This window comes from Opisthocomus hoazin, chromosome 2 (assembly GCF_030867145.1).
Source record: "Opisthocomus hoazin isolate bOpiHoa1 chromosome 2, bOpiHoa1.hap1, whole genome shotgun sequence".
NCBI classification, from domain to species: domain Eukaryota; kingdom Metazoa; phylum Chordata; class Aves; order Opisthocomiformes; family Opisthocomidae; genus Opisthocomus; species Opisthocomus hoazin.
Window position 1 is genome coordinate 866503 of NC_134415.1, and position 17603 is coordinate 884105.

The window sequence follows — 17603 nt, forward strand, 5'->3', positions numbered from 1 at the left end:
AATCTGCATGAGAAAAAGGGCTCTTATGAATGGTCATTCAGCTGTTAGGAAAGACTGTTCAACAGTTTTCTATTGTGAGAATCATAGAATGGTTTGGGTTGGGAGGGGACATTTAAAGGTCATCTAGCTCAACCCCCTCTGAAGTGAGCAGGGACATCCAGCACTGGTTGCTCAGATCAGGTTGCTCAGAGCCCTGTCGAACCTGACCTTGAATGTTTCCAGGGATGGGCATCTACCACCTCGCTGGGCAACCTGTGCCAGGGTTTCATCACCCTCACAGTAAAGAATTTCTTCCTTTTATCCAGTCTAAATCTGCCGTCTTTTAATTTACAACTGTTACCTCTTGTCCTATTGCAACAGGCCCTACTAAAAAGTTTGTCCCCATCTTTCTTATGAGCCCCCAGCAGGCACTGGCAGCTGCTCTCAGGTCTCCCCACAGCCTTCTCTTCCCCAGGCTGAGCAGCCCCAGCTCTCCCAGCCTTTCCTCCCAGCAGAGGGGTTCCAGCCCTCGGATCATGGCTGGGGCCTCCTCTGGCCCCGCTCCCACAGCTCCAGCTCTGCCCTGTGCTGAGGGCTCCAGAGCCGGACGCAGGGCTCCCGGGGGGGTCTCAGCAGAGCGGGGCAGAGGGGCAGAATCCCCTCCCTTGCCCTGTGCCCACGCTGCTGGGGATGCAGCCCAGGATACGGTTGGCCTGCTGGGCTGCCAGCACACACAGCTGGGTTGTGTTGAGCTTCTCGTCAGCCAGTACCCCCAAGTCCTTCTCGGCAGGGCTGCTCTCAGATAAAATGTTTGTTTTCAGATAAAATGCAGCTTGTTATTGCATTACCTACCTCTAATGATGGTAGTCTGCAAGAAATAGTTAGGATTGTATATCTCATGTGATTAAGACAACATATTCTTTATCAGTAGTTTAAGTTAAAATTTAATAGAATGGTCACTCCTAGTATTTTAGTGAAAATAATGCGTTAAAGAACATGTGAAGGTCCTGTGTATGGAATATATACAAAAAGAACATAGATACTTTTCTAGTGGCCTCAAATAATCAGTGACTTATAAACTTGCCTGAAATGCAAAAAAAAAAAATTAAAGACAAGTGGAAGTACTTACACTAGTGGCACAGAACAAATTGTTCCCCTGCAGAACAGTAAGTGTAGATTTATTTACATTGGTTAGAAATGCTTTTCTAGGAGTATTGCTCTCAACTGCTGCGGATGTGTTTACTAAGCAGATTTGCAGCTATGCGTATCAAATCTATTTCCACTAGCATGGTGTGTCTGTGACAGCAATATGCAACAATAGGTCACAGTTTAGTAGCTCTAGTTTAAAAAGTCTGTAGTGAGGTACAATTTAGGCATATCACTAGCGGACCCCTTTACCTCAGCCAGTGGAAAATGATGTCAAAATATTTTGAAGGAAAAAAGTGCCAAGTCAGATTTAGATCTGTAGTTAGTTGGCACAGTGAAATTAGAGAACAACACAAATGAAGCAAAGGATGTTACACGTTTGCGTTCTGCTCACTGGAAAGCTGAATGGCAGTACTGCTAGAAACATAAGGGTCACTGAAGACATAGAGGCAAATGGAGCAATACAAAATGCCAGGTATGATTTATGATCCTTGAAGCTCTTGCCTTTTTTTGAAAATTACATTGTCTATGTTATAAAAGGTAGCAAGTCATAAAGGCATTTTTGACAAAACCAATACGTAGAGTACTGTAGGAAGTTCTTATCCCAGATATATGGCTATAAAAACAAAAAAAAAGGCCAGAGTATCTCAGGGAAGAATTGGTTGTCAAGGACATTTGAGATTAGTTTAGCGCTCTCAGTCTCTTTTAGCATTTGAGATTAGCTTTGTTAATTAGCTTAAACAATAGATTTCTTATAAGTACTTGAAATTCTCTTATCTTAGCGCCAATTGCTAGTTGCTGTTACCGCTATGTTTGGCTGAGAAAAAGGTTCCGGTGTGAGCATTTTGGAACTGGACTGTCATTCAGGCACTCAGGCTACGCAATGTGCTGACCATTCAGCAGAGCTGAATAAAATGTCTTCCTCCAAGGCGACACAGGCAGAGAGGAGAGGTCTGACAGAAGACTTCCCTTTGTTTTTTTCAGTACTTGAGCTATCAACCCTGAAGTGCTCGAATTCATATGAAAGCCAAATCCATAGCATTTGAGAAAGGAATGTGGTGAAGAAGATTAGATAGTGGTCAGGGAAAGACCATGGAAAGTGAGGACAGTTATATTAGATGGTAAACAAGTCAGATGGCTTCTATAAAGAAACAAATAGAAAAATATTTCTCAATGAGAAATCTTTAATTTTCCAAGAAATTCTGCTACATAATATGAATAAGTTCCTGTTGTTTTATTTTTGCGTAAAAATGCTGTGGTAATGGAGATATCTACTTTGAAATACAAACAGTTTTTATGGGACAATATGAAAGTGCTAACAAAAAAAAGCAGTTGGCAAAACCTGTAGATCTTTGCCAAAGTGTACTTTCAAAGTGAAGTATAGCATGTAAAGAAGAAAGCAAATTATAATTTGGGAGACCAATATTATTCTTTGTTATCTATTTCTGTTTTCAGCCATATTAATTAGGCTTTTTCTAAAAATAGAGTACTATAGTGAACTATGGTTTACTTCATTTTGTTTGGATTTGTTTCTTTCAGGTAAGAGGGCCCCCACTTGCAGGAGCATTTAAAGAAAGACCAACAAAGCCTACAGCATTTCGCAAGTTTTATGAGCGAGGAGACTTCCTAATTGCCCTTGAGCATGATACTAAAGGAAACAAAATCGCCTGGAAGGTAAGTCATGGCACAGCTGTGACAGCCAGCTGAGCTTATTGAAGTGACATCTCTTGTTGTCAGAGTTGGCTTATAAGTAAATAAAATGAAATAATTTCTTAGCAAATGGAAGATGGTGGCGAAGACATTAGAGAAAGGCCCCTGAGTCAGCTGTCTGCCTTGGCTCACAATTAAATTATATGCTGCAAAAATGAAGGTGACAGAGTTGCTTTGCCTTAGAGAATTGTCCCCTGCCCAATTCATCTCTATTTTTATGAGGACCTGGCAATGCAGCCTATTTCAGGCAGTCCATCAAATGATGGAAGTGGATGGATACAGTGAGCAGCAGCCATTTATCTCCCCCAGATTTCACCTTCCTGCAGGACACTTCCAAATAGAAGCTTTAATTACCTAAATGGATAGGTCAAGATTGCCTGCTCCCTGAAAATGCAGAGTAGAATACAAACGAAGGCAGATTCTCATTCCACAGCTGTACTCTCAGTCTACAGCATATGTCAGGCAGCATAATCACTGTCATACGTGCCCTGTTAGAGGCTGACCTCCACTGCTAAAACCATTACAGCTCCGACATTTCTCCGACAAAAGGTTAATTGGCTTCAAAATAAATGTATTGCCTAATGACTCCATTCTAATGCGGCTGGGTTTCTCTCTAAAAGGCTTGGTGATGTTATTTGTAAAACTTGCCAATCTCAGAAGTAACTACCGCAGACTTTTGCATTTAATTTGAAAAATGAATACCAATCTTTAACCTACTCCTACTATTTCATTATTTTGGTTATCATTAATAACTTTATTGTTTTGTGTTATTTATTGGACTAAAATAACATATTGCTGGAAGCAGTGATAGTTATAGAAAATGAACATCATACGCATAAGCAAAAAAAAAAGTTGTGTAGAATGTTTTAAATTGTTGATGTCAAGAACATGATACTAATTTTAAGCATATAGCTATGTTAATTCAACACAAAAAGGAGAGATTTTGCAATCGTATAGCTGGTTCTCCTAATGAAGCCAACAGGATTAGACCTACAATGTGGTAAGTGGTACTATGTAATTTGTTAGCAACTAGATTTTAAGGTAGTTTTTTTGCTTCTTAAAGTATAGAAGAAAGATCTGTGCTACTATTGTGTTGCCCCTGGGAGTGTTGAATCAGCACAAGGAACATTTAATAGTTCTTGCAGCAAAGGGAATTTCTATCCAGCAAGACTTTACCCACATTCAGAATGAGATTCCAGTGCACCTGGTCTTTAGGCGACCCTATAAATGCCCTTTCTGGACCAAAACTCAGGGGCTTACAACACAAGTCTGCACTCTAATCTTTCATCACCAGGTAAGACACAAAGGTGATTTGCAAGCAACAGCAAAAATCTGTAGAATGTAGTTTTTGTCTTGAGGCGTTAGAGCTTCTAATTTCTCAAAACCAGACTGAGAGGTACAGATAATTTACCTCATTTTAATTGCTGTTTGGTGCATATACTTCCATCATAAGGACTAGCATTCCACTAGATGATGCTAGTGGCTGCTTAGTTGACTTAGGACACAAGGAAATGGAATGAAACTGCATCAGGGGAAGTTCAGATGGGACATTAGGAAAAGGTTTTTCCCTGAGAGGGTGGTCGGTCACTGGAACAGGCTCCTAGGGAAGTAGTCACAGCACCAAGCCTGTCAGAGTTCAAGAAGCATCTGGATGAAGCTCTTAGTCATATGGTTTAGTTTTAGATAGTTCTGTGGGGAGCAGGGAGTTGGACTCAATGATCCTCATGGGTCTCTTCCAGCTTGAGATATTCCATGATTCTATGACATCTTGCTGACTTGCTATCTACAAACCTTCCAACCACAGCTGAATGTCTAGAGAAGTGTTTGCTCCTGTGTCTGACAGTTAGTTGTTTGAAAACATGCTACCTTAAGACAGTCACAACAGCAGAGTCTCTACTCGAAGATCCAGGACATATTTTGTCTTCACACAATTTACAATCTTATAGACCGAATGTCTCACTGGCGTCCACCTACCACAGTAAAACATTGGCATGTAGCTAGTGCAATGTAGGACTGAGATGCCATGCGGCCGGTGCTTTTGCTGTTGCTGTCAGTCTTTTCTTTTGAAACACATTATCACTACTTCAGCATGCATGCAAGAAGGCAGCATAGTAACAGACTGTTCCATTCTTAAATTAGCGCATGGCAGGGTCCAACCTTATTTCCCTTATTCCATGTCACTTGTTTTAGTCACAGTTCAGCCCAGACCGAGTTCTGTGGCAGGCACTCAACAAAACGGTACTGAGGTAGCAGAATTACCTGAGGCTGTTGTTTAATCTGGCGCGCAACCATCATTGATTATTGTGCAGTTTAAGTAGATGAAGCAGGCAAATAGGGGTTTACTAGCTCCAACTTTACGTTAGATAGCTTCTGAAGTGTTAGAGGCTGCCCAGCACTGCAAAAGGGTGAGAATGTTGTTCATCATTAGCTAATATTTAAAGGTGCAGATAAAGTAAGGTCTATATTTTTCACTTGTTTTAAGGACATGTGAGTAGTCAAAATACCCAACATACATCTAATGGATAATTTTCATCAGTTCATCATATTTATTTGTAAATCTGATTAAATAAGTAATTTTTTAGAAATATAATTTACTCAATACCACTTAAATTCATTAAAATGAAAAAATATTTTAATAATGAAACATGTCTAGGAAAAATGTTCTATAAAATCTTGGCTGAACTATATTTATTTGCATGAGTCATGATTCTAGTGGTAGGATGAAAAGAAGAAATAAATGTAACAGTGATATTTTAATCCTGCTATAATTGGACAATATCAATGTTTTATTGTGAGAGGAATTTTTTTGCTGTTTACATGTAATATTTATCATAGTTCATCTCACTCTTGTTAGTTTGTGTACCAAGTGGTGCATGAGAGAAAACGGAGGAGGGCCTCAGAAACATGATTTGTTCTGACAAAGGCAAATACTACAGGATTTCCTGCAAAACACACGCTTTGTTTTTGTTTGTTTCTTTGTTTGTTTTTTATAATTACTGAAACAAAACAAAATAACCATAGTTGTCAGACATTAAATATTTTTTGGAAAACATTTTGAACTCTTGTTCACTATATTGTAATTCTGTGGACAGAATACAGTCATTTTGAGCTAGAACAGAAGCATCTGAAATGTTTTAATATCCATTAATTGTGTTAATATGTACCAAAAAATATGCACAGGTGACCCTTGATTTTGTAACAGTTCTGCATATCTCAAAGTTTAAGCCCATGATTAATTTCCTGTAAGGGATGGCTACATATAACTATGGTTGTAGACGTAGATAAGATATAAATTTAAAGTTCGGGAACTATTCAGAACTATTTTGCAATAACTGCATGTGTTGAATCTTTAATTCCAAAATAACAGTATTTTGTTGTTGTTGTTTAGCTTAATTATTTCCAAAATGCACTACATTTTCAAGAGGCATTCTTACTCCAAATTAATCCTAAGCATAGACAAGATTTAACAGTGCAGATAAACCATGGTGTTTACCTTGGTACCTTTTCTTAAAAAAGGGACCAAAGCAAATTAGATCTCACTACAAGATCATTACACCAAGCTGTGTCTTCTGCATGAATTCTCAGACCATGTCCTTGAGTTTAGAAAGGCATCTCTTTGAATACACCTGTAGTATTAGATCCTGGCTGGTAACTTTTCCTGTTATTGCAAGTTCAAATAAACCTGTTTTGATGTAATGGAAGAAAACACATGAAAAGATAAACTAGGTTTACAACATACAAATCATTATATACAAGGAACGGGAGATTGAAACTGGTTTTAAAGAATACCATCCAGAGGGAAAAAAAATATTTAAACAGCTCTGATAAACCCAAACTAAAATTATCTGGTGTTAGAGGTAGTAATTACATTTATTTCTAAAAGAAGAAGATATGACTGTCTTGGTGTTCCTAATCTTTGTTTTCAAAACTGGAGGACAGTTGTCCTTTTGTAATTTTCAAAAGATGAATATAGAGAATGACTTATTAATTATGCCTGTGAAAAGAAACCCACCATCTTTGCAACTCACTACACAAATTTCTGGGTTTGATTAGAATTAAAGTGAAAGAATCCATGCAAAATCAATTTAAGACTTTTCATTCCCATTCAGGGATATACTAGCAGTTAGTGAATTCTTTGCTAAATGGTGTACACTCAGTGTAATATTTTAATATCTAATTTAAATCCTTTGTTTGTTTTCATCATCCCTTGGTGGTGATTAAATAGAACTGCATGGGTATTAGTGCCTTAAAATTGCTGCAAATGTATAATACTCATATTTTTTGATAAAGCAGTAGCTTTTGAGATCTGGAAATATGCAATGTCTTTGGTTGCATTTTTCAACAAATGTTCAAAGGTTTGAAGCATTTGGTTTTGTCCACTAACAGCGAATGAATAATAATGGTGTGGTTTGAAAATGTGCTTCTGATCTGTATCAAACAGAAAAGTTTGGAACATAAATTGTTGGTAATTTAGAGTTAGATAGTAGTAGAAAGTGATCTTTTTAGAAAAAGAATGTGTTAAAATGCTTATAAGCCATTTGACTACTTATGTGGGATCCTGCAGTTCTCTTTTAGCCTATGTATATCACAATTTTATTTCAAAATGTAGTAATATATTCTTTTGCACAGTCTCATACCAAACTATGAATAATAAAGGCTCATAGTTCAGATCTGAAAAGGACTTCCATTTTTAAAAATACATTACTGAATTTAAAAAGGTCAGAATGCAATTAAACCTTTGACTAAGGAAGTTGATAAAAGCAAGAAAGTATTTCTGAATTATTAAGAATGTGTTTGAAATGCAGTCTCTCTGTATTGTACAGAAAGTCATCAGAATGTTTGAAACTTTTTTTTTTTAGGGAGTGGGGTTAATTATGAAAGTCATTATGCAGGGGAAAAAAACGGTTCTATTCTTTAAAAGAATTTTAGCAATTTCAAAGAAATGAAAACCAAATTCAGAAATACAAACTTCTCAAGCAAAATGTCAAAATGAACATGATTTCCATCTTGTGGGGTTGATTTTTTTTCCAGAAGAGCTATGTTCACGAAGGATGTGACTTTTACCATTTTAATTTCTCTTCATCCTCTCTTTCCTACAAAGCTTGTTTTTTTCAGGGGCTAGTATAAGCTGAGGTAGCAAAATTACTTTGTGGTGACAGAAATTATATGCAGTGGTAAAAGAAAGCGTTCTGCCCTTAACATTGTGGGTTTGGATTGTGCGTATACTTTTTCCTCCTGCAGACTGTTGACGGTTGCTTTTGGTAAAAGGGACTTCAAATAATTTGAACATGACACAGAACTGCTATTTTTATTAGCATGTCTCATTCTTCGTTTGGTTTTATCAGTGTGTTGTAGATCAGTTTATATAAAATTCTGAGCTACTATGATTAAGCTGGTACCTATACCCAGCACCAAGAAAAATCTTTTTTTTTGTTTTTTGGTTTGATTTGGTTCATTTTGTTTTCGTGTTGGACTTTGTTCGGGGAATTTCTACATAAAATAACTGGGGTTTAAATTTTGCGTTCTTTTCCTGGAAGTGCAATCTTTTTTGCTTGTTTGAGGGATAAGGTTTAATTGAGAAAAATATTTTTTTTTTTGTATCAATCAGTATAGTTGGGAGACATGTTTTCAACTGCAGAGCTCTCAAGTAGTGTCTCTCAGTATTTTTCATTTTTGTGGCATTGTCTTGCCATTAAATCACATGAATTAACACTGTATGTTAATCCTTATGTAGTATTAAATAAAACTAGGTAACACTTTCCAAAGTTCAAATCCCAAAACAAATTAAAAATAGTTGGAGGAACCTTGTTTACCCGGAAGAATGACCCCATTATTATACTAATGTCTTGCAATTTATAGAGGTGAGATGTAACTGTAGAAGTTGAGGAGTGCTAACAGCTTGTCCCCATCAGAAGGGGAAGGTCCAGCTTTACTTCACCTCTGCTGCCCTCTATTTCTAAGGCACACTTGGCACTGGCACTGATGCTTTTCAGAGCTCTCTGTGAGTAAATTTATCTCATTAACTCAGGGAAAAAAGGTGGATGTGTTTTTTCTCTATTAGCAACATGTTCGCAGTCCTGTGAACTTTGCTTACAAGAGGACCCATGGGTGCTAAAGCTGTGTGTTGGTGGAGGGGAGAGAAGCAGTAGTGAAGTACAGTGAAGAATGGGAGAGAGTGGAAGGATCTCAAAACTTTTTTTCTTTCTACAGCAATGAACTGCTAGATTAGTTTAGCTGCTCATGGAATTGCAGCCTCAGATATCTGAAAGCTAAGAGAACAAACTGCCTATGAAAAAGAATATTTTTCTTTTGGATTTGTTTTCGTATATAGGATTTTTTATTTCTGCTTCTGTTCTTTGCTAAGCGATGTTTAATATCTTCTTAAGAAAAGGCATTGAGAGGACACTGTCATCTTAAAGAAAAGTTGTAAATCCCCCACCAGTGTTGTCATGCAAAATGAAAGCTTTTTGCAAGATTATATACAAAGAGGAGTGGCCATGTATCATGCTGAGGCACAGCAGGTACAACACAGAGTGGTGTTAGTTTCTGTTTTGTACAATGTCTTCATTAATGTTTGAAAGAGTTCAGAGTTTTCCTCTGCAATAGACTTCTGTTTATCTTCCCCAGAGGGCGCCTTTTTTTAATCATTTCAGTGATCCTTTTTAAGCCTGTCTCAAATACAATTGTGTTGGTATAACAGAAAATTGCAATGTGGATTCGAGGGAAGGCAGCTGAAAGCAAGAATTTCTTAAGCCAGAAATAATACATAATAGTTTAGATAGAACAGAAATATGACTTGAGGTAAAGGAATAAAGTCCTGGAGAAATAAATTTTAAAAGCTATCTTTGAGGAAAAAAACCCCAAACAATTATATTAATAGATTTAGTGTAAAGTAATAGTTTGGAAAAATAATAATTTTATTTTTTAAAAGACAGTAAAAACCTCAGTTTTCTGTGGAGACAGTATTACAGAAACTTGATATGTGGCATGGTAGCAAGAAAAAATTAGTCAATATTAAACTAAAAATGTAGAAATGCCTCTGTTGCATTATCTTAAATCAGAAATTATTAGTAATAAGAACTAAAAATGACTATCAAAAGTGCTATCTTCGCTGATGTGCATGTGACTTTTTCTTGGAGATTGTTAAAAATTGCAATCACAAGTCTGTTCTAGTTTCCATTTTTAAATGTATAATACTAAAAACCAACCACATCTTAATGACTGTGACCTGATTTTCGTTTAAATAAAAACTCGTTTAAATCTCTTAAGTAATATTGTGTATGTACTACACTTATACCTACTCTATGACCTAAAAGCATACAAAAGAGCTACAGAATAAATGCATTATCTTTTCTAGCAAATAAAGCAGCAAAATTCCTGTTGACTGCTTTAGAACGGAATCCTTATTGCCATAGATAAATTTTATCCATGATCTTGTCCCTTTTTCTCGTTATGATATTATAAATTTTCCTACTGATCTATTAGTTTTTTAGTCCTTGTTAATGCTCACAGGAATCAATATCTGACCAGCTGTAAATTATAACATCCTGAGTGATCAAAGTTATAGAAGTTATGATCATCCTTTAGATAACAGCAGACTTAAATTTCTCTCTTAGACCTAACAAGTGTTAGTTTCTATATAATTACATATATATTTAATATTGTGTTAATTTTATATTTATATTCAATAGGTATGTAGTTTTGTTTTTCACAAGTCACTAGCGTTTCATGTGAGTTAGCTAAGAATAGCTGTCTTTCATTTACAGACTGAAACAGGGTACCAAGCTGATGTCCTTCAATTAAGGCAACATTTTTAAAGTTGTTGAGTAACTCAGGGTGCTTCCAGTTTCCATTCCATGATACATATAGTCACAGAAAGAGTTGGAACAGTAGGTTTCTCAAGTCTGAAATTTCTACAGTGATTTGATCCCACCACTAAGTAACATTAATTCCAAATAAATTTAGTCTGTTCAAATCTTGCTTTTCAAAAGCACTATATTAGAATTAATTTTCATTTGAAAAAAACTTCTTCATAATAGTGCATCAATTAATTGCATGTTTAAAACAGTCATTAAAAATTTAGATAGCTGATGGCTCTGTAATATGCATTTTTCTGTTGGCTCACTACTTCTTAATGCTAATTGACAAATCATTCATGACTCTACTCTTTTCTGTTAATTTCTTTTTCAGTTCTGAAAAGGAGATGCCTTTGCAGGTCTCAAAAGAAATCTGTGAAGTTAGATTAAAACAGAATCTCAGCAAAATGCTGTTTCAAAACACTGTTGCAAAACACTGTGATTTTAGGAAATCCCATAGAATTCAAAGTAACTATTTCAAAACTTGTCAACATTCTCAACGGTTGTTTTATTTTGTACATTTAAACTAGCATTTCTGATGAAACACTGGATTATGTCCCATTATGTAGTAGAGGTTACACAATGCAATCTCTTCCTTTTTACCACTTGTGGCTCAGAAAGATGTAATTCTTTCTAGGGTTAGGTTTTTACAGTCCTTTGGTCTTTTCCATTTCTTTCATATTTATAATTTAAAAATCTAGCGAACGGTTTCTTTTCTCCATGCTCAGATAAAGTACCATATTTATTAAAAACATGACATTTATGTTTAGCAGCTGAATAATATGTTTCCCTTAAAAAGTAAAGAATGTTTTCCTGGAAATGACGGAGATCTTCTTTCTTCTCGCAGCATCAATGCTGAATCTGGGGACTAGTGTTCATCTGGAGTCTAAAACAGGCCTTGCAAAAAGTAGTGGCAGTTTACCTGATTCCTGTAGTACAGAGCTGCCATATTTCAATTATTAATTCCTCTGTGGCAAATTAAAAGCAGCAACTTATCCCAGGTTTCTAAAGGACAGTAATATTGTGGCAGTTAATTTACTGTTCCTTTTTTCCCTGCATATACAATTAAAGCCATTTCTTTATTTGACGTAAATTGCCATCTCTTGAAAGCGTATGGAATGAAAACCCAGCCATGTATCAGAAATAACTTTAATTTAAATTTGCTAAATGACCTCTGAAATCTAGATGAAAGATTTTCTGCTGAATGGGCTTGTGCTCCCTGCCTGTAGAATTTATGTGAGAAATTAGTGCAAATGGTTCACTTTTATGGAGCAGGGCTGCTTGTAGCAAGCCTGCAGAAACAATTTTCCCCCAAGCCTCCATCTGTTCTTCAAACCAGGGCATATGCCATCTCATCGAGCTTGAAAGTCAACTGATTTATAACTCCTGAAAAATGCATAGATTGAAAAGAAAGGTCGACTGCTGCTATGTGACAATGATTTGCTGGGCACTTGGATAAAGACAATTCACGTTATTATGGACCCTAGAGGACATAAGTGCTGTTGTAAGCTTCAGATATTGGTAGACTGACATATAGGACAAAACCAAATTGCTCCTCCTCCTTCAGTTAAACAGCTACCTCTCTTCTTAAAGATGGAAACTTTTTCGAAGGTAAGTAGGTAATACAGCCAAGACATCTTGTAATACTCTGTTTCAGGCAGAATAAGCTTTTCCTAGCTGCAAAGGTGGTGTGCTAGAAGTTCCAGGACTTGTTCCACTTTAATCTTTAAGCTGCAAGGAGGAACATCTGTCTTTAAAAGTGATTCTTGTTGTTTGTCAGAAAGTTTTGTTCAGTGCCACAAACAGCGTTGATGAATTTTCTCTGTCTACTCTGAAGGTGATTTCTGAGCCCATGTCCCAATTAATGGATGGCTTGTTCTCTGTCCATTAGTTGTCAGCCTTCCTCCTTTTACCCAAATATTGCAGAGCTCTCTGGCAAGTGACAAAACAAATGGAAATGACAATGTAAAAATCAATGTGTGTTTGATGTTTTCATTTCTGGAAGTCAGACACTGTGACTGTTCTACTTGGAGGCTCAGAGACTGAACAATTTCTTCAAATATTTTTGTCTTACCAAGTCTGAATTTTTATTTGTAATTTCAGTTAAAAGTTGGCATATAGTTAAGTGCATTTTTAATTTAAGAAAGGTTATGTTGAAATGATGCAGGGTCTTTTAATGTGAAAATCTGGGGGCAGATTTTGCCGTGAAAAACACAGAGGTGTGGTATAAAAAGTACGTGTGAATGGCAGGAAGAATCATTGCCCACAAGTATGACCTCATTGCTTGTTGAGGTATCTGTAACATCTGTAAGAAAAAAATGGCTTTGTAGCTTTCCACGGTTACCTGATGTTATGTAGCCAGGGATATCTTGACCTAACTCACATAGACGAGAATACTTTCTGAACATCATATAGCACTGCAGATTAACTAGATCGCTGTTATGAATTATTTGTTTTGTATAAATGGAATCTCAAACAATGAAGTCAGTACCCAGCATACGTACTGGGTATTTGTATATTGTATATGCTATTGACAGACTAAAGATGATGAAAATGTAGAGCTAATGAACTGTGACAAATACAAATTTTAAACATCTTATTTCACTGCGTTGAAGAGATGTGTTAAACAGTTATAATACGGCTTTATAAAATTGTAAATTGTGTGAAGAAGAATGTGAGATGTTTAGGACACACTGTATGTCTAACAAATTAACAGAGAAAAGTTCACTATTGCTGAAAATACGTATTCTAAAAACATATTCAACAGATGTCTCTACATTAGGAATGTATTAAAGTGGATGTCTGTTCTCATCATTGTTGTGATAAACACTGTATATTTTGTTACCCTTTCATTGTTTCTTTTTTGTTGTCCACTATATGTTAGGCATGTCCATGGGGCAGATTTATCTCCCTTAGTTCCGTTTCATTTCCTATACCATTTCCAAAGCATAAATTAATGCATCATCATTTGTGTCATTTTCTCATCACTAGCCTCTATGAACCTTTCACATCAAATTCATGTTCACATCTACTATGCTGCAGATTTCTGATCTGGACTCAGCACTGGTCTCATTCCTCACATTGTTATTCTGCTCGTTAATAGTAGCTGTTTGCTTAATACCTAGTTTTGTTGTCCTTTTACTTGCTTCCCTGTTGGTTCTTTCATCTGTACCTCCTCTTGCTTATCTGTGAAGAGTTTGTCTTCGTATGAAGTTATTCATGAGGACAGCTCAGCAGGAACTGATTAAGTAAGGAATGATTTTTACAGGTTTTATTATGGTGTGGATGTGTCCTTGAATAGAAATAATTCAGATTAAGATTCATTAAAACTTCCTAAAACAGCAACACCTAAATTTTAACCTTTTTTTCCCAAAATTTCCTCTTCCTTTGAAACTTGTTGACAACTCAATTCAATAAAATAGCTATCAATATGGCATGAAAGAGCTCTGTTCCTGCAGAGATTTAAGCATGTGCTTAATGCCTTGTGATGAAACCCACTGAAGCAATACTATTGCTTATAGTATGTGCCTACCTCTAAAATGAGAAAATATTTACATTTGTTTGTTTTCAATCAAAATGCTGTAACCTTTTTAATAAGTGCTAGTTTCAAATTACTGTTATTGCATCGGTAAGACATTAATGGCCAAGACCTTTTAAATTTCAGCTCATTCAGATGTGTGAGATAAAACCTTTATCGAGGTGGCTAACTTGTGCTTTTTTATAAAAAAAATTGAAGATTGAGTATGTATTTACATTTCAAGTAGCAGTGTGGATGTTTGACAGTAGTAGTAGTAGCTTGTGGTAGGTTATCAGGGCTAAAAGAAATGGCCTTAAATATTTAAATGAGATAGTTCCACTTGGCTTTCAGCTTTTGCACATGAGCAGCTATTAGTTGATACAAAAGGGCATAGTACGCAGAAGTCTGGGAATTTCGTGTCATAGTTATTAAGACTACTTTACTCCTTTCAGAGTTGAAGTAAACTTGCCTGTTTAAAATTCTCTGTCATACGGTTCTCAGGTTGATTCAGTCTGAGCTCAAATAATAGTTGGCAATTTTGTGATTTAGCTGGAAATTTCTAGTTTAAGCTAAAGACAAGGAAAGCTACATTTCATTTTTTTTTGTATAGAATTGAACCTGTATTATTACTTGTTTCTGTTATACTGTTTTTCATTCCTTATATGTTTTGATGCTTTTCTGAAGAGATGTGAAAAATAACTGTCTAAAACACTTCCTTAACTTTACTGAATTTGCCCTATTCTTTCTTGACAAACTGTAAGCAGCATATAGCCACAGTCATGATACTACAGACTCTTCCTAAAATGAGAAAAGAATATTTTTTTTGTAAATGAAGATTATCCGATCAGGAAAACCCTCGATCTTTATTGAATTCATGCAAGGGTTTTTATTAATTTTTAAATTTGAACTTATTCAAATAATCTATGCACAAATTCAATCAGAAATGCATAGGAAAATATTTGCAATATGTTCATAATCAGCTGTGATATATTTTATCTATTATTTCTATCAGATAACAAAAGAAGGCCGTAAAATTCAGTCCCGCTACAGTGAAAGTCCTTATGCTATGTAAAACAAATATGAAAAGATGAAGTGAATACAACTTTGTGTTCACATAGCTCTTGCCATCAGTCTGCCAGAGATCTCTTGTCTCCAGACGTTTCTGATTACAGACAACAGGGTAATATTTATGATTTCTTGTGTCCAGAGTTGCAGATAATTAGAACCATAAATCCATTTACACTCAGAGACATGGAAAGATAAACTTTTATGGATTTACCACCTCAGAAGGTGATTTAAACTATCTGACTGACTTTGTATGAAGTTGATTTGGAATGCTCATGTGATAGAATAGAATCATAGAATGGTGGAATCACAGAATCATAGGATCACAGAATGGTTTGGGTTGGAAGGGCCTTATAGATCATCTCATTCCAACCCGCCTGCTATGGGCAGGGACCCCTTCCACCAGCCCAGGGTGCTCAAAGCCCCATCCAGCCTGGCCTTGAACACTGCCAGGGAGGGGGCAGCCACAGCTTCTCCAGGCAGAATAGAATAGTATAGCACAGTAGACAATAAAATAGAGTATTTCAGTTGGAAGGGACCTACAATAATCATCTAGTCCAACTACCCGACCACTTCCCAATGCATTAGAAACAGCTAGTAACCATCAGTAATAACAGTCACGGAGAGCAGGAACTTCAGCCCCATACCTTTTTCCCAGGTAATTGTTTATTTATGCATTTAGGATCCTAGATCATTAATCTAGTTTTTTAGAACATTCTAACCTAGTGTGGTGATATCACCTAGTGTGGTGATATCACCTAGTATGGTGACTATCAAGTTAGAATAATCCACCAAAAAGTGGCTTAATTTTTAGATATACACCAGCTGTGGTCCAGAATTCCAGTTATTGTTTAGCATTGGGTTATTTGATGAAAATTTAAAGGTAGAAAATACATGTTGGAACTGCTAGAATTGTGCCATTCCTCTTAATCTTTTATTTTATCAGAGGTTTGCTAATAAACCTTAGAATGTAAAAGTGGGTTCTCTCTTAGAGTGAAGCATGTTTTCTCTGCTTTAATAATTAATTCTGTATCCATGTATATTTCGTTATAAAGTGGCAGCCTTTTACACTGCTGTTTCTTCTGTAAGGAAGTCAAAATTACTCCCCTATCCTTACACAGGATAGGAGATAATGCGCACAGCCCATTAGAATGGTTTGTCTAAGTTTTTATTTTTAAAACATTAATGTTTTCATAGCAGCTAAGAAATCTCTTCACTTATATGCACATTCTCACCTGCACATAATGAAAATATGGCATAACAGGCTAAGCCTCTAAAATATTATCCAGATAAAATCTACTGCTTTTATTTCCAGAGAGAATTTTAAAAGTAGTTACATCTGATCTAATATGACCTTGTATGAAAGATATTTGATTCAGGTCTTACATGTCCTACCATACATATCAAATTTTGCTAAACCAGTAGAAGCTACTGTGGCCTACATAGAACCTGCCAAGAATAGCATGCTTCTGTTTGTTTGGAATTCTTTACAGACATTCAGTGAAACATAGTGCTGTTGTCTGGTCAGTATTTGTTGCAGAGTACTTTGAGATACTTGGTGAAGGTGTGAAATAGTCAAGTTCTTTGTTCACAAATTTCCATCTAAGTCAGTCTATCTAAATCATAGATCTAGTGAGCCAAGCATTTTCTATTAACTGTACTGACTTTTTACTTCCATTTATTTCTAACTTTAAACCTGCGGGGTTTTTTTTCCTCATAGAAATGTTTAGCCTGTTCTCCAATAAATGATACTTTGAGAAGTTCCAACATTTTTACCAGCAATGGGTTTAATAATTATTGTTCTGTAATTTCTGGAAGGGTATTACATTGCCTGGTCATCAGATCTTTGGCCCAGTTGTTGCTATTAGTCACAATGTGAATATTTTCTAGCACATTAACCACTCTGTACTCCTGTCAGATTCTGACCATCTGGTTTAGTTTGTGAGTTTGTTCTAGAATCTTCTCTCTTTTTTTTCACCACATCATTTACTGCTGTTGGTACTTAATTTTTATTGCTGTAAAACAGAAAGCCTTTGAGTTTGTAGCTTGCTCTTTCATTATATAGTTGAAACTATAACAAAGATGGTATTTAGTTTCTCATCAAAGTCCTTGCCTTTCTAAATTATGATCTGCGATCCCAGATAATTTTGAGTTTCCACCAATATTTTGTCCTTGCATTTTATCATATTTCTCACTGTTGGCTTTTATACATTTATATGTTTATGTATTAGTTCTTCATTTGTTTTGGGGGGTTTTGTTTTTGCTTTGTTTTTTTTTTTTCACGTGTCTTACTATAGTTTGTGCTTATTGACTCCAAGACAGTTTGATTT

At 36.0% G+C, this 17603-nt stretch overlaps 1 protein-coding gene across 3 annotated transcripts in view; it reads left to right on the top strand.

Moving 5' to 3' along the window:
• Positions 1-17603, top strand: part of PACRG (parkin coregulated) — a 231626-nt gene that overhangs the window by 56598 nt on the left and 157425 nt on the right. For all 3 annotated transcript variants that reach the window (XM_075445362.1, XM_075445348.1, XM_075445357.1), the window contains exon 3: positions 2665-2799. In XM_075445362.1, coding sequence (XP_075301477.1) covers positions 2665-2799 — 135 coding nt within the window. The remainder of the gene's footprint in view (positions 1-2664; positions 2800-17603) is intronic.